This window comes from Rhea pennata, chromosome 16 (genome assembly GCF_028389875.1).
Source record: "Rhea pennata isolate bPtePen1 chromosome 16, bPtePen1.pri, whole genome shotgun sequence".
Lineage (NCBI taxonomy): Eukaryota > Metazoa > Chordata > Aves > Rheiformes > Rheidae > Rhea > Rhea pennata.
This window is the reverse complement of record NC_084678.1, coordinates 5,538,416-5,561,270: the sequence shown is the minus strand read 5'-3', so window position 1 is coordinate 5,561,270 and position 22,855 is coordinate 5,538,416. Positions and strand designations below refer to the sequence as shown.

At 45.4% G+C, this 22,855-nt stretch overlaps 1 protein-coding gene across 4 annotated transcripts in view; it reads left to right on the top strand.

The window, feature by feature from the left end:
- The window catches only part of ARHGAP40 (Rho GTPase activating protein 40), a 40,999-nt gene that overhangs the window by 1,766 nt on the left and 16,378 nt on the right, over positions 1 to 22,855 (top strand). For 2 of the 4 annotated variants that reach the window (XM_062589002.1, XM_062589001.1), the window contains exons 1-2: positions 12,478 to 12,727; positions 21,903 to 22,105. In XM_062589002.1, the coding sequence (XP_062444986.1) occupies positions 12,666 to 12,727; positions 21,903 to 22,105 (265 nt within the window). In that variant the 5' untranslated portion in view covers positions 12,478 to 12,665. Of the gene's footprint in view, positions 1 to 12,477; positions 12,728 to 21,902; positions 22,106 to 22,855 lie in introns of those variants that run through there. The other 2 variants (XM_062589003.1, XM_062589004.1) reach the window with 1 other exon arrangement.

Below are 22,855 nucleotides of genomic sequence, written 5' to 3'. Positions count from 1 at the left end.
GATACCAAAAGCTGGGCTGAGGAGTCTGGAGCGCAGCATTAGTTGTATTTTCTTCTCACTGAAGGTTTCTGCTTTCAGCTGTAGTTTAGTATTTTCTTTTGCCTGAGATTAAGCCTCCTGGGAAATAGCAGCCTGTATTTCTATATACCTAACTGTGCCACAGATGTTTTATGACCTTTTGCACATCATTTGATTTTTTTTTTCTCTTTTTTTCCCCCTCCCCTTCTCTCCCTCTCTTACCTATAACACATTTGTTTTGGAGGCATGTTCTGAGGGTGGGGATGGCTTGTGTTCTTAAGACTCTGCTGGGAAGAATTGTAGGTTAGAAAATTCAAATGTGGGTAGTTGCCCCCTGCCTTCTTAGCTCAAATTCTGGAAAAAAGTGATTTAAAAAAAAAAAGTCTAAGCTCTACTTCAATATAAACTCAAGTGACCTAATCTGTTTTGATGGAATGAAGTGATAAATGTCCAAAAGGCAACGTGTCAGAGAATCTGGGGATAAGGTGTCGCAGCGTGTTGCGATATTGGACTTGTCAGCAGGGCCTCTTTTGCTAACAGCTGCCGTGTGGTTTGCTGTGGCTTTTTACATCCCTCTCCCAGAGGAGTCATGGGATGATTTAATTGGTCCAGCATCTGTTTTTAGTAAAGAGGAGCTGGGGTTCGTAGGTTCAGCTGCGTGCAGAAAAACAGTGTGCAAGACCTGGCTTGTTGTTTCTCGCGCCCCAAGAGGGCGCAGCGCCAACAGCTCTCAGACTGATCAAGAAATGTTTCGGGATTTTTTGGTTGCTGTAAGAGGGAAGGACCCCATAAATGTTATTTTGCAGCTCATAGCATCTTTCTTTCAAAACTGTAGGCTAGAAAGCATGACCAAATATACAATATATTTTAACTTCTTATGTTTTTGGGGCACTGAACTTGGCAAAAAAACCCTTCTGCTTAACTGGGGATGTTATAGCACATGTGCTTCTACTCTCAGCACTTTAAGCGCTTTCAGTTGGAGCCATAAAAATGTCTTAGTTATGATATGGTTCTTGAGCCTTCCTGCTGCAAATGTAAAATCCCTATGGCATGATTTCTTAATTGAGACCTGCTGGAGTTATTTTTTTGTCCTGCAATGTGTTATACGTAATATGCTGCTTATGTCTTTATGTAGCTGACTTGAAAGGATGCCCTTAATTAGATATTTCTAATTGATCAGTAGTATTAATTTCTGTTATGTTGATGTTTTACCTTTCTAAGAAACATAGATTTGAGTTTATAAGGCATTTAACTTGAGGCTAAATTTACTACTCTAAGTCAAGCACTGCCAGACAGGAATGTAAGTTCTATTTGGCAATAAGATATTAAATATAAACAAGAAAATGGTTACTTAAAGCCATCTAAATATCAAGTATAGTTTGTATGGTTCATTCATTATTTTATACCACAGGCTTTAGCTAGAAGTCATTCGTAGCAACAGTTAACTATGTGGGTAAGTCCCTCCAGGTGTGTTGCTTAGTGAAAAGCTTGTCTGAAATTAGAGCCTGTTGCTTGAAAAGTTAGCTCTGTAAGGAGATTTTAGATTCAGTTGTTTATAGTACTTTCTGGTATTTGTTGCTTCTTGGTAAGAGGATCCTTTCCCATTAGGACAGCTTGTAGGCGAGCATGTTCTGTGATTGCAAAGAAATTTGGAGAAAGAAATACAAAAACTGATGTAGCTGAAAGCATATTCCCCAAAGTAGATTACTCTAAGAGTCTGGAATGTGTTGGTGGTGGGAGGCTTCAGTTCGAGTGAAACGTTGCTCCGTGTGTGCAAGACTTCCTCCCCTCCTAAATAATTATTTCCATCTGCATAGCGTACTCCAATCCCTAAGCTGCTTGTGCTGGGACCGTTGAGCAGTGTGCAAAATTTGATGTGCTCTTGTAAAAATGGGAGTCTTTCCATTAAATCCTGGGCTGGCTATGAAGGAAGGGAACTTTGTTATGCAGAAGACTAAGGGGGCCCCCACTCTGTACAAACATCCAGGACTTTTAAGATAGGTGGCATCCTGATCTCTCTTTCATGTCCTTCTCAAAGATTTAGAGGGAGAAGTTTGGGGGATCCTTGAGTCTTGTATGATGTCTGGTAAACATTAATATTAACCTAGTTGTCTGAGAGTTACTCAGTTTTCTCTAATGTGAAATGCTGTCCGTCTGTGATAACTTGCCAGGTCCTTGGCTACTAGAAGTGGATTTTGTGGCTTACGTCCTGTGAGATGTCCTTGTGAACATGCAAGCTCCCAGCATATGGTGGAGCCTGAACCTAAGAAATGACACTGAACACATCACACAGTTGAGACCTCAGCATTTCAGTAAACAACTTGGCTGAGCCCTGAGCATGTTTTTAGCATATGAATTCCTGTTTGTTGGTTTTGCTTATCACTTGATCCTATTTTGCCATAGGATTTTGCCATTTGTACTCTTCACTCCCATGTGCGAGAGGCTTTACCATATCTGCAGCTTCTCGCCTTGAGAGGGAACTTGGTTTCTGAATTAGTTGAAGCCAGTGTCACTTCAGTGTCCTTTTCTGGAGGAGGTGGTGGGATAGTTATACAAATGTCTTTTTCCTTAATCTGCAGCCCTTGATGATCCTCCACTGGGTGTACTGGTGTTCGATGTGGAGAGCCTTTCAAAGAAGGGGAGTCTGCACAGCTGGGTGCTGAAGTATTTACAGGACTGTAGCACTGCTGATGTGAGGAAGAAAGACAACTTTGCAAGACACCTCTACAGTTTGTGCATAAGGCTGGCTTGCTGGTGGTGGCTGCCATTCAGCTGCTGTCAACTTAGCAAGCTTTTTTGCTGCTACTGCTGCCAAATTGACTGTTCTGCTGTTAGGCTGGAAAGTCTTCAGATCTCTTAGTGTCTCTGTGTTTACGCTCTGGAGTATTCTGTCAGGCCTTGGACCCTCATTTCTCTCTGATTTCCTTCCTGACTACCCTAACCAAGCAACTGTCCGTGGAAGTGAAAGCAGTGGTTCTTGAGGGTGCCATTTGAATCTTAGAGAGAAACAGGACTGCACGTACACGTTGCGTGTGCTCTGAATGTGAGGAGTCTCATTTGTGGACTTCTTAATCATGCCATAGAGTAGATTCATGCCTGCTCATGAAGTTGATGTCTTCAATGTGCATGCTTGGATGAGTTGTTTGCCAGGCTACGAGCTTGCTGGAGAGCACTGCTGTCTTGGTGCCTCCATTAAACCCCAAGAAGAAGGTCAGGGAAAATAAGTGTTGGGTTTCCTCAGTGTCTGTTAGTTTATTGTCCCTTGACCTAAGGCAAAGGAAAATCCCTATGTCTGGGCATTCACAAGCAGTGGGTATTTAGTTCCCTTAAATGACTACACAGTATAACCTGTAACAGGGGTTACCTTTTAGCAAATATACAAACTATTAAACCATCTTTCAGTGGTGAGGAAGAAGGCTAGGTATGATAGGTAATTAAAAACTTGCTGCTGGCTAAGCTCATGCAGCTTAAACTCTAGATCTTACTTTGTCATTGGTTTCTATTAATTTAGAATAAATTTTATGAGCAGGTTATACACAGGGCTGTGAAGAAGCTACCTGCTCTTTGTCGAGCTCCCTTGTAGTGCAGGGGAAGGTAATAAAGAAGCTCTCGAGTGAACAGTAGTCTGTAACTCTTGCTAGGTCCGTCCATAGCAGGTGGTCGATATATAATGGAACTGGAAGGATATCCTCTTTAGGCAACAAATAAGTACAACTGCTGATGAAAGTTGTTTTTCTTGGTCAAGGTAAAGCTCAAACAATGTTAATGTTTGCAGACAGCAGGGCTCACACAGTGGAAGGAAATCCTTGCATGCCTCGTAGCGGAAGGTAGACATGAGGCGGTAGCATATACATCCCTGCAGCTGATTTGAGATACCGCTGTTTTGGTCAAATGCTCCAGAATCCTGGACTCGCTCCAGCTTGTGCTTAAGGGTAAAAGTAGATAAAGGTAACGGCTGTATTTAGATGCAGCTATTTCCTCTGCCTAGCAGGAGAGGCAGGATACCTTCTGGGAGCAGTCACTCTGATATCCCTCATCCAAGTATTTGAGAGTTTGTTCACTTAGTGCTTCCTATGCACTCCTGGCTAGCGTAAAGCAGGCGTGAAGCTGCCGGATGTTTCCAGGCCAGGAAGAGATCTGAGCAGGCATAGAGCTGCAAGGTCAGTTGAGAGAATTCGAGGTTTTATTTAAATACCACCACGCATTGTGCAAAAAGCTTTTTTGGAGAATGGCTTTGTGCAAAACTAATGCTAGCTGCAACAATATGTTAGCAGGAAAAACCTTAACGAGAGGGCAAGTCAAGAAGTAGGACTGCGGACTTGCTGCTTTAAGGCTTTCCTGTGAACTCGGCTGGTGAGGTCGGTACAGTTTTGTAGTGGATTAGCTTTACTTTGTTCTCAATGCGAACAAAGCGGATGGCAAAGAAAAGCTAGTCTTTGTAAGGTCAAGAAGCTGCACTTGGTTGCCAGCTGGGGTGTCTATGAATATCACTTAACCATATATGAGTGTGATTTCTGAAAAAGAAATAGTAGATAAAGTGATGCATGTGTCAGAAAATATCCGTTGTACACAAGTGTTCTGTTGTTTAGACCAGGCTGGTTATAATTTCTTGAATTACAGTTTGATTATAAGAGTTCATCAGACTTACTAGAGCTGTAGTTAACTGCTGTAGTTCATCTGCTTGTGAATGCGCTTTTAGATTTAAAACATAAAACAGCTCAGCTGCAAGTCCGAACTGGGTTTCTGCATCTTGTTGGATTTGATGCAGCTCTCACTCAACGGGTGACCTTTGCAATTTGTTTTTTTCCCTTGGAGATAGTACTGTCTTATTCTGAACTTACACACTAGCTGTCAAGTGGAAAAATAAAAAGCTCTCTTGCAACACCAGTTGATAAAGATATGAGACTTCCTATGTCCTGTCCTCTCTTCTGCCCCATAGTTGGAAGAGTAGATTTTTTTTTTTTTTATCCAAGAGTAAACAGCAGGAGGGATTTGCAAATACCAATCCAGCCTCTTGCCGACCTTTAAGATGATCTTACACAGCTCACCTCGCTTGCCCTGGCTCTTCTGCCTTTAAATCCCGCACTATAAAGTCCCTTGAAAATGTTTGTAGTAAACATTTTTCATTTCTCCTCACTGGCCCCTAAATCCTGAATGGTATCTGCAGTCCTCAAATTCCGGTTTTCATGAAGACCCATGGAATTAAATTGTGAGTATTTTGGAAAAAATAAACCTGCTCCTAACGAGGTAACCAAGTCTTAACTACTAACAGCTCTGTAAGAGGTGCGAGTTGTGTTGTGAAATCGGTTTCAGCCTTCTCAACAAGTTTTGTTCCAGCTGTTGCATTGTTTGTAGATGAAACCAGTGCAAACAAGCTGTGTGTGGCGGCTTTAGGGCGAAGAGCCAGCGTAGCAGAAAGGGTGACAGCTGAGTTTTTAACTTCTGAGCCCTTGAAAGGATTGGGCCAATTCTGTTTTTGTCCCCACTCTCTCTCACCTAAAGGACAAACGAGAAGAATGGCCATAAATGTAAATCACGGGATACTCATGATCTCCTCCTGCACAGAAAAGTGTGAATTCCTCTTGGTGGACCTGTTGCTGCTAAGGAGATGACAAAGCTGAACCAGGAGCCTAAGAGGAATGATGGCATTTTGAAGTACAAGTGCAGTTGTTGCTTATGAGTGGAATAATTGGCATTTACTAGCTCCTGCCTGCTAATTTAATACAGCCTAAGAACAGATGGTTTTATTTTTATTTTAGAAATAATCAAATGAGCATCTGAGATCTATAAAAATGCTATTTGCTTGGAGAGGAGAGTATCCTTCTGTCCCCTCGATCTACTGGCAAGGGTGAGAGTCTCCATTGCTCTGCAACGTCTGCAGTCTCTCCCCTTGTGGAAGGAGGCTTGGTGATGGGACCGTGTAGGGCTTTGGAAACCCAAGCGAGAGGTGGATAATAGCCAGGCTGGCTGCGAGTTGCATTCTAACTGCATTTCAGTACCTCGGACTTCCCTGACAGCATTAGCGCGAGTTCTTTGCTCATCTGAGAGCAGTCTGATTCATCAGGTTCTCAGATGATTGAGTTACATCCATCTGATTGACATCCTACTCATAGATGAGCCCGGTGGCATTTGATTTCAGAGTAAATGTCTTATACCAAAAGTACTGCAAGCTGCAGATAACCTCCCTCGTGACAATGTGTAGGCACCTGTTTGGTAGCTGCTTTTCCTCTGGGTACTGAAATAACGGGTAGTGTCCAGGTAAGTCGATTCAGATTTTATTATAATTATTCAACAGGACAAACTTCTATAATGATGGTCCCAGCCTAATCTCTGAAGTAGTTTCAGCTGAAATGAACCAGTATAAAAACTCCCAGATTCCTTTTTAAAGTTTGGATGGATTTTAGTATCTCAAAACAAACAAAAATTACTTTGAAAAATGCATTTGTATTTTGTCCAGACTCTGACCTTTATGTATTTCATTTTAGTCTTATTAAAACACTTAATTCTGTAGCTATGATCAGGTCACTCCTACTTTTTTCCTCCCCTTTTCCCAATCTTCCTCTAACTCTAGCTTATTTGAGTCGAGTCAGCTATCAGTAGCTGTTGTTTAGCTGTCTCATAACCTTGGTAGTTCTCCACCACTTGCTTCTGCGCTGATCATGGAGCTGTGCCACTTGTATGACTTCTGTTCTTTCAGGAGTAAATGTTTGGCATTCTTTGGGCAGCAGCTCCTGTGGGTTGTTCAAAAACATCCTGACTCATGGTGAGTTCAGTCCATGGAAGCAATCCCATCGCTGGGAATTGCTGCTCGTGATCCTGGTGCAGGAAATAACCAAGATGACGACCTGATCTCTCACATCTCTGGCCTGAGAACTGGGGCGACAGAACGAGATGGCTCCTTTCTGATACTCTTCCCACTGGAAATGCTGCCCCATCTGTTTCTCAAAAGGGAGACGAAAACCCAGCTTGCAAAAATCAAAATGAGGTTTGTGACATATGCTGAGTTGCGAGCTTTGACATTTGAGCTCTTGCTTTTTTTTTTTTTTTTTTTTTTCCTATGAGAATTGGGGAGGCACAAGTGCCCGTGGCGCAGCCTCCCTCAGATGTGAGGGTGGTGTCGGGCTGAGGTCCGCAGTGCGGGATCCAGCCCCGTGTGAACCAGACTGACGCGTCTCTACAGATCTACGACACTCGTTACTCACTACAGCCAAAGGAGTAACTGACTGCTAATTCTTTGTCCCTTCTGCCTTTCCTGTTACACCTTAAAAGTGATGGGTAGGACTTTGTCAGCTGGCAGCAGTGATAATAAGTCCGTGTGTTTAAAGGAAGTGAGCAAGCAGCTTGGTGGTTAATGTGCTGGTGGTTCTGGTATCTGTCACTTCTTTCTGCCTTTAGGGTGCAGTGAGAGTGATGCAGATTCTGCAAGGCCCAACCTCCAGCAGAAGTCAGGCATGTGTTTGAACAGGAAGGTAAACAAGGGCATCCTCAGAAACCTGCTAAAGTACCTAATTTTATCCAGTCTTAAAATGCCCAGGAGGAATAACATACTCAGTTTAGATTAGAAAATAACTTTTGATTGTTCATCAGAGTAAGTGTTTTTGTTATTAAGAATAGCTGCTGTGTCTTAGGACTTCCTCCTATTGTTACAGCTCTTCCTTGAGCAGTGGAAGTGTTTTGCGTGGTTTAAATTACATTATTTACAGTAGTAACTAGTTCTAAGCAACTTTGCAGTTCAGTTATGTAAGCATACATCTATGTCTGAACGGTGTTATGTTTTCCCTCTTCCCTCCCTCCCCAAGCCCTGGCACTATCCGTTGGTCTCCAGAACACTGGTTTCCATTAGCCTTGTGTCCTTGTCCAGTGGCCCCTAGCCTCAAGGCAAGGTACTAAAATGCGTGTAAATAATCTTTGGGGAATTGGTGTTTGTCCTAAATCGATCTTAATGCTGAACTTTCATTAATGGCTTCCCTGTTTCTGTTCCTCTCAACTAATCCCCTGTGTACCAGCTCAGATCTATGGTGGGGGCAAAAGGAGAACTGGGTTGCAAATCACTGTCTTGTCTCTTCTTGCTGACTACTTCTCTCTTTCCTTCTTGGGCAAGCTTTCTGTTCCTTTCGTTCTCCTGATGCTGAGCACTGTATTCCTCGTTGCGTGATGCCCTCCGATGTGCAAGCCTTGCATTTCATCGCTGATTGAAATCTGGCTTCATCCTGCCCCTCTTTTAGAAGTTAGCAATGCTGCAGCTGATGGCCTGATATGTGAAAACAACTCGCGTTAAGGATGGCTTGGACAGCTGTGTCCGGCTCTGAGCGACAGCAGCTGAGGAGGGCATGGCACAGTCCCTTCGTGCCTGCGATGGGTAGTAGCCCTGGCGAGGCGGCGGGGCGGACAGCTGAAGGCGACCGTGTGTTCAGCCTTGCTGGGCGGAGGTCGCAGGTCAGGGCTGCTGCGTCCGATCAGACGTGATGAAGTGGCTCTGGCTTTGGTCACTGGCCCCCTCTAATGCAACATGGCCTCCCACCAGGTGCCAGTGGTTCCTTTGCCCTCTGCTTTATTCTTGCATGCAAGATGATAACCACCCGCATGCAAACAGTCTCTGCTCGGGAGTCGTCTGCTCGTGCTGTTTGTTCACTGCCTGAAGCGCTAACCCTCTGCTACAACTTGTAGGTGCAGTAAAGCAGATTATGTGCTCTGGCACATAGCTGGTGGCTACAGGTTAGGCGTTAGGGTGGTGTGGATGGAGCATGGAAGGTCATGGTGGGGGCTGAGCTGGGGCTCCAGGATGGCAGAGCCTCGCTTCCTTGCCTGTGCTCACCTGATACAGGTGTTACCATGAGAGTTGGGGGATCTGTCCCAGCGCGATGACATGCTAAATCTTATCCAGTGGAGTAACCAGTTCTCACTGCACAGACTGGGCTGGTGCGGAGCAGCCTGTGCTGGGACACAGCTCGAACTCTGCCACTGTGGTGAGCTGCGAGCAAGCTCAGCACCTGAGTGTCTCTAGAAACTAGAGTAATCTCTTAATGTGATGGTAACACTGAGGATTTGATGAAAGTGCAGGGGAGGATAATTATTTCTTTGTTTTTCCAGTGTTACATACTGTAAAAAGGAACTTTCTTTCCTGGAGAAAAAACATAGTGTAAGGAATTTTGGCTATGTTAAGGTTTTCACTCTGCTTCAGGTATCAGTGTCTTTCACTTGCATTTGATTTTCTTTTTTTTTTTTAAGACTTTGGGGATGACAGGAAAATGAAATGCTGGCTTGATACGTTGTGATGCAGCTCATGAGCTTTGCGTGAAAACAGACTTGAAGGCAGTGTCCCGATGCAGCGCGCTCAGACATAGGGAGACCCTGAGGCCCCTTGGGAGACTTCTAGTGATCTAAAGCATACAGGATTTACATGATCTGCCCAGCTGAAATTCCTGGCCATCCAAAAATATTTTGAATATTTTTTCCCCCATCTCTTTGGCTCTGAAAAAGACTGGGTCTTTACTGAACAAGCCAAGTCACATGGATTTGGCAGGGCTCATAGATACCTTCAGAAATAACTCATGCACTAAAGCTGCGACGTTAACAGCACTGGGCCTGTACCAGTGATTCATTCACATTAATGGAATGCTGAGAGCCTTGGTATGTCTCTTTGTCTCCATATTTGATTAAGATTCAGCTCCTGGGATCCAGATGATCTTGTCCTAGCGAGCTTGGCATGTATCGCGTGACGTAAGTAAGACTGCAGGTGAGACGTGCAGGTAAACTCAAAACTAGAGTTGGAATATTTGTACAGATTCAGTCCTTCCTCAGTCCAGACTTGATTTGTCTCTGCGTCCTGTTTCTCCGCCTCCTTTCTCACAAATTTGGCAATAAACTTGCTAATTATCCTTCTCGAATACCAGCAATAGTCAGTGCTCAGAAAGAAGTGAATATGTGAAAGACTGAAAATGGCTGTACGGCTGTGCTTCATTGTCCAAGCAGACCTTAAATTTCCAATAGTTCTTCTGTGCTGCTTTGTAGCAATAAATGAGGTTGAATGTACTGGTGAAGGATTTTTTTTTCATTCTGCACGCTTTAAATACTTCCCAGTTTTGCAACAAGCCTGGCTGATTTGTTGCTGGTTTCTGTTGCTTTAGAAACCCAGGACAATGAAGCCAGCTCGTATGAGTAACTTATTTAGCTTGTCTGTCTGAGAAGCTGTCAAAAAAAATAAAAGCAGCTGGCTGAGATTGTTAAAAGAAATGTATTAAGAAGGAACATGGATGAGAGATAAAAGTAGTTACGGGTTGTCATGCCCATCTCCTTTCAGCGTTGGCAGCTTATATGCGCTTTTGTGTCTATGAGAATGAATGTCCTAAAACAGGAAACCCATGTTTTAGGGCAAGGTGAGTTTAGGGTAAAGCCTTTTGGAAAGGCTGAGTCCTGTGTAGAAAATAGTAGAAATAATGCTTTCTTGAGCTTGGTAAAAACATCACAGCTTAGAGCAGTCAAATCCCCTCTCAGAAGTGGACTTGCTCTCCTCGCCTGTGCCTCAGAAACCCGGGAAGCTTGTGTAGTCGCACGCTGTGGTTTGCACCTCTATCCAGCATGCCTTTGGAGCAGCCATCGTCTTGTACCAGAGCAAAACCAGGGGCGGCGTTTTGATTGCTTTTGGCATGTTGGTAAGTCTTTAGTGTTGCATTTATTTTTGTAATATGCTGCTTATGTTAAAGTTGGTGCTGCTGTGAAAGCTGTAGCTCGCTGGTGGGCTTTCGTGTTGACTGAATTTCTCCAGCTTGTGGTCTCCCAAGACTCTTCCAGGCTGATGCGTTTCGGGGTTCATCCGAGTTCAGTGCTGACATGGGAGAAGCTATACAGATGGTTTGAATGACAAAAAAGGGAGAGGAATGTTTCTGAGTTTTGAATTTCATCCCTCAGAGCACTCATTAGGACTGCTTGTTGTAGTGAATAAGCTAAATAAGGCACGTAGCACAAAGCGGATGAGCGAGGATTGTGGGTCCGCTGGAAGCAGGACTGAGCTAGCAAAAGCTTGCTGCAGCCGTACCGAGCTTTTCCATATGCTTGTCCTGATACCTTGAGATAGGTCCGTGTTCAGCACTGTCATTCCGGGAAGGAAGGCTGTCCTCCTGCACTGCTTCGAGTGTTCAAAATAGGAGGTGGGAATTGGGGGAGGGGAGGAGAGTTTAAAAAAAAAAAAAAAGGTAAGAAAGACTTGCAAATTGTGGATGAGGAGAAGAAAGGGAAAGGGGAAAAAAATCCAAGAAGATTCTTGTGTACTTCAGTGCAAGAAGTTGTAGGAGTCCCACATAAAACACAGTGCCCAGTGAATAAGCTGTGCCGGGGGTAGCCAAGGGCGTCAGTCCCTGGCACGGCTTGGTGGGACGCCGAGGACATGGACCTGGTGCTGCTTGGTGGGACATGGACCAGGCTGTTGGCAGGGCTGCTGCACGTGGCTGCGCTGGGGACGCTCGCCAGGGCAGAGTCGGCGCGCAGTCCCCTTCGTAAGCGAGCCTCTCTGAGCGTGTGAAAGTGGAGCGCGTCCTGAATTCGGGCAGCGGCGGAGCGCGACTTTTGCAACAAATCAGGTGCGCATTTGCAAGGTGGGGTGAGAACATCTAGACTAGAGCAGGGGCTGGGAAAAGGGCTGTGTTAATGGGTAAGACACAAAACTTTAGTATGCGATGGCCTCTTTGTGTGCTTTTATGATGGATGGTTTCCCTGAGAAAGCTGCTGCAGCCCTTTTAAGCCCTAGCTGGCAACGTGGGCTGAGGTCCCGTCTTGCCAGGAGGGTTGGGAACAGCGAGAGCAGCTGCTAGCTGTGCTGAAGACGCCTTGCACGTCTTCCTTAGGGAAGCTTTCAGCGGCTGACTCATTTGTCCCTTTAGCTTAGGGATTGGGAATAATAAAAGTTAGAGGAAAGGGAAGTTGCAAAAATACTGTGAATGGAGGTTTGGAGGAAAAAGAAGAATGAAAGGTGGGGCAGAAAATAAACATGAAAAGCTGTTGCAGATAGGGAGACGGGGAATCAGATAGTTTTATCCCTGTACTCTTTCTTGTCTTGGTAATTGCTGAAATTTTTGGTGAAGGATCTAGATCTTGCAAAATGAACTTTGTGGGCGTTAAGGGTTTATGCTGCTCTTTCAACACCGATGTCTTTCATAAAGCTGCAGTTTACTCACTGCAGAACTATGGCTCGATATGCTGAATCTGCTTTTTTAATAAATGTTCTGCCTCCCTCCCCACCCTACCCCACCTAATCCCCAGGCAGATGCTTTGTGCTTTTCTGGATGTTCTTTTACTTAATAGAAATGCAACGCTGAGGCGCAAGCATGCTGTTTAACTCCTTCTATCCGGTGTCGCTCGTGGGAGCTGCTTTTTCCCGCGGCTGAGGCTGAAGTTAATGTTTTTGCACGGGCTCAGGGAGGTTCCTCCTCCTTATTTGACTTATTCCTCCGGGTGGCGGATGCGGCGCTTCTGCGGTGGCTTCCAGCCCGCGGTCCGGGCGAGGACGGACGGGTCTTCGGGCCGCAGGTGTAGTTACGGCGGCTCGCGCTCCGGCGGCCGGGTGGGAGGAGGAAGCGCGGCCCCGCGGCGACGGGCAGCCGAGCTGGAAGCGGCGCGGGTGGAGTGAGGGCTGCCGCCCTCGGCGCCCCGGCATGGATCGGCTCGGGAAACCCAGGCGCCGGGTGGTGCTGCAGCCCGTCGGCAGCGGCCGCAGGTACGGGCTTGAACTGGAGGGTGCTGTTTTGCTAGGTGACTGCTTTATTTTTTTTTCCTTTTTTTTTTTTCTTCCATCCAGAAGGCAAGGTGTAGAGGTAAGAAAATAACCTTTTGCCACAAGGAAGGGGGAGAAACAAAGTAAACTTCCAGGGGCAAACAAGATTTAACGTGCTTGCTAAAAACATGCTTTGAACACCTTGATGGTGAAAATACAATAAAAATCCTTTTTTTTTCCCTTCTTTCTTTCTAATTTGGTATTTTTTTTTCGTGGGGATCAGTCCACCATGCTGTTCGGGAGGGGGATATTGCAAGCGTGCGTTTGGGAGGGAAGCGCTGCCGGGGGAATCCGAAGGCCACGCGTCTCCTCACGCGGCGGTGGAAGGGTCTTGGCGATGGTGTGTTTTGAGGGCTTTTCCATGCTTTGTAAAGCTGTACTCGAGTAAGAGCTGCTCGTTTATAAATACCCTGCCAAACGCACGCGCTACGGGCCAAACTACAAACTCGACCGCTTCGCTCGAGAAAATTCGTGCTGCTCGTGTGCTCGCTGAACGTTGTTAATCAGCCTATATTTACATCAGCTTAGAAATTGCATGTGTTTTTGAGACATCTCCCTGTTGTAGGTAATCTTGTTCCTCTTGCGTGAAGGTGTTGCAGCTGCTCTGTATTGGTAGCTCTCCACCCTTTCCCCCCACCACCCTGGATTTCTGTGCGACTGCTCACTTTTCCTAGTTGGTTTTGGCCTTGTGGGTAGCATCAAGAAAATGAGCCTTTTTTTTTTTTTTTTTTTATGGGGGGTCAAAATTTGAGGCTTTATTAAGAGGGGAAAAAAGAAAATCTAGGGAAGTAGGGAGACTCGCACAGGAGTAATATGGTAAAATTACTTATTTTTAAATGGACTAGAATTAAGTATCCAGTCACCCTGGGAGAAGATTACTGCAGGGTTTCTTTGATAAAAATCGAAACACTCGGTAACAACCTCGGGTTTCGTCGGACGAGTCAGAGCGGCCGGGGCGCCGGGGCGGGCAGAGCTGCGGAGCCGCCGCAGCAGGAACGCCGCGCTTTCTCGCTAAACCTGGCCGAGACCTTCAGCGGCTCCCGAGCGGCAGCTGGCCCGCGTTCGTTCGCTCTGGCCGGCGGGCGAAGCGCTCCCCTTGCGTATCCGAGCTCCCGGGACAGACCCGAAGCGTGTCTGTGCAGCGCGGGCGTTACGAAAGGCGACGGGAAGCATCCCGGTCTTCTAATTCACGGCTGTTTGTTTTTGCAGTGGTAAGTGTGTGCTGTTTATTGGGTTCTCGTTAAGGCACTTACCGCTCGACTCGGTGATCTTGTTATCCCGCCTCCAAAGCGCGCCCGAGAAACCCTGCTCGCGGCTCCCGCGGGCCTCTGCGGCCGTGCCGGGGAGCCGGGGCCGGCGCGTCGCCCGTCCCGCCGGCCCCGCTTGGAGCCCTGGGTGGTGTTCCTCAAGGTGGCCCTTCTTGGAAGCTCTTCTTCCTGCAAAGTTTATCCCCCTTGTTAGAGGACACCGAGTTGAGACCTGTTTAGAGACCTTAAACGCACGGAGCTTTAGGTGGCCGCGTAATAGCCAAGCAGCGTCTCGTGCGGGATAGCTCCTGTCTGAGGAATCCCAGCGAGGAGCTTGCAACCATCCTGCCCGCGTCCCTACACCTCCTGCGTGCGAAGCGTAGCTCCCGTCTGCGGCGCGTCTCCCGGGCGCCCCGTTCCTGCCGCGTAGCAGGGTGCTCGTGGCACGGCTCGGTGGGCGCTCGCCAGCTCCCCACCCATCCAAACAACCACCGTGTTGCTCGTTCCCCGCTTTAATGCAGGTACAGCCCATAGAAAGGGCTACAAGAAATAAGGATTAGTTGCATCATCCTGACTTATGGTTTCGCTGATGACTTCAGACAAATATTCACTACATGTGAGTCTCCACTCTTGCAGAAAGTCTTTGTTTTAGTGAATGGTTACGTAGAAAATAAGTTTACAGGTTTTTCTTCCTTTTTTTTTTTTAATGAAGGATTCAAAAGTACACTAACTTTTTTTTTCCTGGACGTACAAATATAGGCTGTTTTCCTGAAAGCCATGCAGTCACTGCCCCTGCCCCTAGGGTGAAAGCCGAGGTGCCTGCAGGTGAAGCACCCTGCCTGAAGTCGTGGAGCGGCGGTGGAAAGAAAATCAGGGTATCTGCACTGACGTAGCAGTAGCATGGGTAGTCTGAGCATGGGTTTAGTAACGAGGAGGTTCTGACTCACTCTGGCCGTGGCAGGATCCCTGGACAGCGCACGACGGTGCTGTGATAAACCAGGCACCGAGGGCGCGAGCGCACGGTGGCCCGCTGGCGCGGGAGCCCTGCACGCCCGCTCTGCCAGCAGTGTCCCCGCAGCACTGGAAAGGGGTAATGCGGCAGGGATGGGGAAGCGCCCGCATGTAGCAAGCGCTCTGCAATAACTGCTGTTAACTGGTCTGTGGGTTTTGGCATACCGATGTCTTGCTGATAGCTGAAAAGTGACTGAGGGATGTGCTCCTTGCTGCCACTGGAAGGACAAAACTGCTTGTGCTGGTTAGATGGACGAGGAGCATGCAAGAACAAAAGTAGGGATGGAGGTGCTTCCTCTGCTAGTTCATGATTCTCATGTAATCCATCAGTCTTATTCCAGGTTGAATTCAATATTGCAGTGCTCCTGCAACTTTGCTTTGGCCATGTCCTCCTTTCTGGCAGCAGGATTTCAGAGTCGATGAGAGGCCCCGTCTACCTCACCAGCTAACGCTGAGAAGTGACCAAAGGGCTCGTCTGTGCTGACCTTGCAGTGAGAAGAGAATGTATGGAGCATGGCTTACGTCTTCAGAGGATGAAGTGAACTCTTGCATGATGGGGCAGATGCCCAACTAAGCTTAGCTCTGAATGTTTCTGAACTGGCTACATCTACACGTGCTTATCAGTCCTGTGCTTAAGTGATACTCTAAACTTCTGTGGAAGAGACTGACCTCTAGGTAGATCAGCAATTACAGAAAAATTTTGCTGTTCCTTGGCTTGCTTATTTAGGTCCTTACCAGACAGTGTAGATGAGCCTATTCTAAATGTAGATGTGAAAGGCGAGTGTTGAGATAGGGGTTTTCTTTTATTTTTTTGGCTGTGAATACTTTGATGTAAAAACTTATTGTCATGTAAGCTGTTGTCTTCTCCACAGCACTGGAAGTTTTAAATAAAGCACAAGTTATCTGAAGAGATCAAAACTGGAACAGAAAGTGGTGAAGGTGCTATGGGAAAGCAGCACATTACACAGAAGCATTAGGATTCAAGAGCTCTTCACCCCATGTAGTCCTGGGCAAATAGTCACTGTCATTTCCTCTTCCTGCTGGAAGCAGGACAGCAGGATGGGAGGTGGGGACTTGGGGAATGCCTCTGCTGTTGATGGGATGGGGGAAGCTGGCTCTAGTAGGAGTTGCTCAGCGTATGCAGAACTGTTTGGTGTGTCTTCCTCATCACTTGCAGAACAGGCTTCTTCAAAACAACCTTAAATATGCTGCTGCTGCCAGAGCCACTTGCATAGTGGCAGATCTTGATGAACTGATTGTTGTGTTACCAAAAACAAGCTGTAATCTTGTTAGCAAACTCCAGTAACGAGGTCTTGGCTACTCTTGCTATTGCCACAGACACAGAGCTTCAAGTATGCAGTCTGTAAGTATGGGAAGGCCTTGATTAAACCCCCTTAGTAGAAACATGAGCTGTGGTTGGCAGCAGTGTTTTGTAAAACGGGGTGGTCTAGAGGCTCTGTCCCCCTCTTTGTGGGGGGTGCCCATGAGACAGTCCATATGTTAGTGAAGTTCCTAGGTAAGTGAGCAGATCCCTCATGGTTGGAATTATCTGAAGATGCAAGTCAACAGTGGTAGACTGCTTTAATTATAGTTTAATTTTGGTTCTTCAACTACTTTGGTTTAGTTAGGCCAGGGAAAATAAAGTGCATTAGAAGAACATATATTGGGTAAGTTACTGTGTATCTTGCCATGGTAATTTGATAATTAGTCTATCCTTACGCTTATGGTCTAGTCCAAGATGCTTGAACCAGTTGTACATTTTTCATTCTGTCACCTACGAGTAAACGTAAGTATTGCCCTTTTTCTTCCTTGAGAGGTGGGATATCTTTGCAACTGCTTTCAGTGTACTGAGGTTAGGGGAATGCAAGGAGAACAAACCTGGGCTTTAAAAGCTTGTGGCAGAACTTTCTCTGGTTTGAGGCCTTTGGTTGGCTTCCCATGAACTGATTCTGCTCTGTTTGTAGGAAGTGCGTGGCGTTTATGTCCCCAAGGCATTGCTTGATGGCAATCTGCTCTCTGTGTATTGCGAAGTGTTTTACGTAATTCTGTATGCCTAAATGAAACACCTGATTATGCGTATTTTATTTAAAAATTTAGTAATAAGTAGACTGACTTCTATTATACAGCGATCTTTTCTAGTAGTAATATTTTTGAAAGGGTGATTAAGGTTTAAATTTTAAATTCTTTTAGTAATTACATTCAAGAACTTTTTTCCTTACCTGATGTAATACTTCAAGACTTTCTCTAGCTTTTCAAATACTCCTGTTTTATGATGCCTTTATTTTAAACAAGAGAATCCAGCCTGCTGCAAGCTGTGATTGACTGAGCTTTAGGTATTTCTCACTCTTCAGAATTAACCGTACAGTTCTGCGATCAGATTTAAACTGCTTCCTCATGATAGGAACCTGAAAGCAAATTAAAGAGGAGCTTTTCCTGTATGAACCTTTTGTTTCCTTTAATCTTGTGCCAATCAACTGGTTTTTGACCCTGAAATAAATTGAAAGCTGGTAAGACATGCATATTTTTCCTTCCTCTGACTTAGTGTATTTACCTGTGGGAAACACTGCTGCCAGATGGTAAATGATCTTGATTCTTGATCTATTCTGTGACTTGCTGTGCTTCTCTTGAGGTTAATTCAGCCTCTCGCCACCCGTTTCTTTCTTTTCTGTGTTTCCTTGTGTTTGGCCCAGATTTTTGGAAACGTCCCTGCAGCTAGGTGCTTGTGTGTGGTAGGCCTGTCTTGTATAACTGAATTCGTCTGGTTTTGTTGCTTTTTTCTCATCTTAGTTTTTCTAGAAGCAGTATTAAAGGAGTTGCAATTCCTTGGCTCGTGCATGTCACCACCTGTTCTGCCCGAAATGCATGGGGAAGGGATCTCTTTGCCTGTCTGCTGGAGAGGTATGCTCAGTGAGGAAAGGATGTTGAGCGAGCCGTGGAGTAGCCCAGGCAGCCACAAATTCTGCAAGAAGCTGACTAGAGTGATTCAGCCCTGGAAGGAACAAACATATAGCAACAGTGTTTAGCTGAATATATTCAAGAGGGCAGAGAGTTGCATGAGTGTTTACAATGCATTTGTTATGTGTTGACAGTATCTAGGAACAGATCAAAAACTGCTCGGAGACTTCATACCTTAGTCCAGGGCTGGTGAGCCACCAGTGCTCCCTGCCTGTGCCATGCAGGCTTGCAGATTGTATTAGGGCTACCAGGTGCTCTGCACAGAGGTGGCCTGCAGGAGAAGTAATAAGTTGAGCCTTACAAGGTTCATGCCAGTCTGTTTAACTTCTCATAACCGTGCTGTTGATAATGTTGACCTAGAGTCACACTGAGGTTATTGGGGGGAGGGAGGTCAAGTGGATGGATCTCAAGCCCACTGAAACTAGCTCTCCTCTTAAACAAGAGGAAAAGCTTGCATTAATATGGCCAATCTTACCACAAAATCATTCCTTTATGGTCACCCTTAACTAGATCTTTCTGGCCAGTTTGCTTACTGTTGGGTTAGTTGTTAAAACTTTAAAGCATTAGGCTTTTTATGTTTACAGTGCATCTGAGTGAACTTGATTATTCCACTTACTCTTTGCCTAGTTGCAATCGAGCTGATTAATAATCTACATGTTAAATCTGGACTATTACTACTCGTATATGTCATAGGTTGTTCTTGCTCATTGCATTTGTAAATCAAAGGAGGGCAATCTCAAAAGAGCCCAGAATCTGAAATTAACTTTCCACCTGGCCAGTTGGATATGTAAAGCAATGTGCTCAAGGGGAGACAGAAAAAAATTAAAATGTCTTGCTCTCTGGCCTTAATTTTAAGACCCGACTTTTGCCTTGGCTTGGTTCTGTGAGATAGGAGCTGCAGAGCTGGGTGTTGGCTCCCGCCAGCGGTGTGTGTGCATGCATCTTTCCACCTTGGTGAAATGAGTTAGCGCAGTGGCCTATGGGGCTGTTGAGAGATAAAAATGGCTTTGAGGTGGTTTGACCCACAAGTAGTTTGGTATGGCGCTCCTAACACAGACGTGTAGTGTGACTAGGAGTGTAGCTTTTTGGTGCATCTGAGTACCCAGCTGTGGGAGGAAGCAAGATGGCTAGGGATGGTACAAAAGCAACAGTCAGAGTGGGATAGGAGTACTTACACAGTTCGGTGTAGTTTCCAACAGTACTCCATCCTTGTACCAGTGTTGTGCAGTCATGATATGGAGCGGAGGTGCTGGTAGATCAGAAATGGCTGTTCGCAAAGGTATTCTGAGAGGGACGTTGTGACCCTTCTCAGATAGGTACAAGGGACCTGCTCTAATCTTATGGATAAGAGTTAGTCCACTTAATCATAGCATCTCTTGGATTAAAGCTTGCATCCAGAATCTAGTCTCTGGTAAGTCATGCAGAACATACAAGGCAATAGCCACACTTCTGAAAGAGCTGAATGCTCTGCTTGTGTTGTCTTGAAGATTGTTTGCTTTTTGGGCAGGCCTGGGTCAGGTGTGGGAAGGATTGCCATAGCTACGGTAAAGCAGGCTCGCCATGGGATGTGCGCACTCTGTGCGAGCTGCCCTTGGCTTCGAGGGTTAGGTTCTGCTGGATCTGCAGAGCTAGATACAGCTTCTATCCCAGTGTGAACCGAAGGAGACTTCTCAGGTGCTAGATGAGTCTGAGGTGGAACATGAGGGAATTTTATAGTTTAGAGCTGCTCTGTCTGTATAACCTAGATCCCACAGCAGTACAGTACGGTAACTTGTGGCAAGAGTAGTTGTGCCTGCTGAGTGCGTTCCTAGAGCAAGTAGGAAAGCTTATGAGATGGTTTCTTAGCCTGAGTAGCGTTACACACTGAGAGGCTGTGCTGTAGCGTAGTTTTGGCTGCCACAGTGTTTCTGGAGCTGATGCTGGCCAAAACAAAGTCCCTGAAGATGTCTTATAACCTCCAGCTATTCTTATGTCCCAAGTGGTGGCTTCTGCTGATTGTCATATGAAAGCATTCTGGTGGGATATCCTGGCAGGAGAGGGAATAGTCTTTTGGTAGTAGCGCGGTGACTGTGTTTAATCCTCTCACGAGAAGTTTGTCAGCAAATGCAAGGAAATGGGGCAGGAGGAGTATTTAAGCTGAAGAACTGGTATGAGGGAAGTGATCTAAATTCATAACCTCGATGCATAAAGACATAAGTAAAAAGGAGAAAGGGAAAATAATGATTTGGTATGGTAGCTATAGTAGAATTGAGAGAAATCAATATGAACTATGAAAGGGGGGAAAAAAAAATCTTAAACATTTAGATGTTCTACCAGGCTGTGAAGTGGCCTTTTAAGAGCCCTGTTGTTTGGAAGCCCAAGTGTAAGAACATGAGGGAAAAAAAAAAAAAAAAAAAAAAAAAGAGTAACAAATAGGACACCTCTTAACTTGTCAGAGGTGGGCTGGATGGCATAATAGCTCTCTTCAATTTTTAACTTCTGTATTCCTGTTTGCATTGAACTGAAAAGAAAAGCAAAAAAAGAACGAGAACTTGTTGTTCCTGTTCTCAGTGCTATTGCTGGCTCCAGGTGTTCTCAAAATGATGGTTATCACTTTAGTTTTGACCTTTAGAAGAAGAGGGCTGCCTGCATGCATATTAGAAGAGGGAATGTGCAGAATGTGTAAGTGTGTAAATGTAAGTACAGAATATCCCATAACATATGCCTGTAATTGCTAGATCCTCAAACTTATTCCTTTAAGACTTGAAATGCTTCTTGTAACAGAAGCAAGAGAGTGCCAAAAATGCTAGTTGTGGCTTGTTAGAATGAGAGTAGGTTATTTATGGCAAAATAGCTGGCAAATATTAGTTCCTAGGCCTTTCCAGAGCTGGATGGCTAAACTAAATTTGGTGGCTATGTTTGGTTCATGTTTCTCAGGCATAAGGCTTGATCTACTTCTTGTATCGTGCCTAGAAAATAATTCTAACCTTTGTTTTGTAGTGATGACTCTTTCTATGTGTCCTTGATAACCCTTTCCAGACTATCCAGAGTAAGCGTAGTGCAGAATCTCTTAAGTTGTGTGTGTGTAACTTGAACCATTGAGGCTTTTTTAATAAGTAGGTTAAATTTATCCCTGTTTATTTTAAGCCTTTGAAAAAGGTATAGAGCGAAGTTTAAAAGGCTTACAAGCCTTTGAAGAGAATTAAATTTCATTTTAGGAGCAGTGTTATTTTATGAAGTGGTTAGGATCTTGCACCTTTCTTTGGAGAGGTTGAAAGCTCAGCTGTGCTGGACTAGTCTGAGACTTTGGCTGCTCATGAAGTAATTGGCAGGGTGTTAAAAACTTCTGCGTGTTTGGGTTTCCCAGGACACTTCTGGTATTTCACAAATCTGAAGAATCTGGTCTGGGCAGGAAAAAAGAGTCTCAAACATGGGAGCTGCTTGTGCCAACTAAAATACAGGCTATACAACAGCCGTGTCCATGCGTCTTCCGTGCGGAGGACAAGTCCGCCCTGGTTGGGCGTCATCAGACTCGCTGTGCATGCACAGATCGCCTGTGCGTATGTGCACAGAGCTTGAAACATCCTGCTGTCTGTGGATGTAGAGAGCATCTGTGCCTGCTTGCAGGGGGAGTCTTGGTAGTAAACGTGGGAATAGGAGGTGTCTAAGAGGTCGCTGGAAGGACAGTGAAGCAAGATGTGTTCATGCTGCCTCCTCTCACATCACTTGGACAGTATTTTTTTCTCCTGCTCTATTGGACTTCGGTCCAATTTTGCCTGTTATTGCTAAACACTAGCAAAAGGAAGTTTAGCACTTACCTCTGTTTGGCTTTTATTGCAGTCATTAATCACTGAAGACTGTACTGGGAATGTCATAACTGAATATGTGTAGCTTAATCTGTCTCTCCTTATCTCTTTCTCTCTCAGTACCAGAAATTGCTCCTGCAAAATGAGCCAGATTGCTCCGAAGAGTCCTTTGGCATCCCCGTTGTCAGCGCACATCAACTCCAGGCTGGATTCTTTGGACCACTTGTCAATGGACAGTTTTTGGCTGGAAGTAGAGAACATTAAACAGAGCAGTGAAAGCGAGCAAGAAGAATGCAGCCTTGCAGATGTCAAAACACAAGAGGGTAGGTTGCCAAAACTGTTGGGAGTGAGGGAGGGAAGACAGATGAACATCTTAGAGATAATTTTTTCTTATGCATCTGAATGATTTGGAAGCATATTGCGTTATGACTGGGATATTACCAATATTTGGTAACACTGTGTGTGTGTGTGTGTTTGTTCCTCCCTTGCTTTGGATGGTGGATAATTCCCTACGTGGGGGTGCTAGTCTGGACTATTGCACCTTCTGAAGCAAAGCTGACTGAAGGTCAGTCAGCAGTACATTCAAGGGTGTGGAGGGGGATATTCTTATTTATTTATTTATTTATTAGTAATCAATTTTGGGGACTTGGACCAATTGCATTTTGACGTGAGGGTACAAAATCCTGGGATGTTGGGGAATGATAAATACCGAGAAGGACCACGCAGCCCCACAGAGGAACAGAGCAAACACGAGCTCCTCATTTTGAGCCACGCGTGTGGGCATGTCGGACGCTCGCTTGACTGGTCGGGACTGCAGCCTGCATGGCTTCCGGCTGTTATTCTGGCCTCGTATTGAGAAGGATCCATGTGTGTAATGGAGAAACATCTGAGGGAAAGTCCTAGCGTGATGCTAAGGCAGGGTAGGGTAAATAGGTATCCTGGATGCTTAAAGGTGGGTTTCGGAGAGTAGAGACGGGAAGATTATTATCCGCACTAAAAGGTGCGACATGGTAAATACGGAGGGCTGCTGTTAGGGTCCCTACGTAAAGGACGTAAGTTTGTTTTTTAGAACT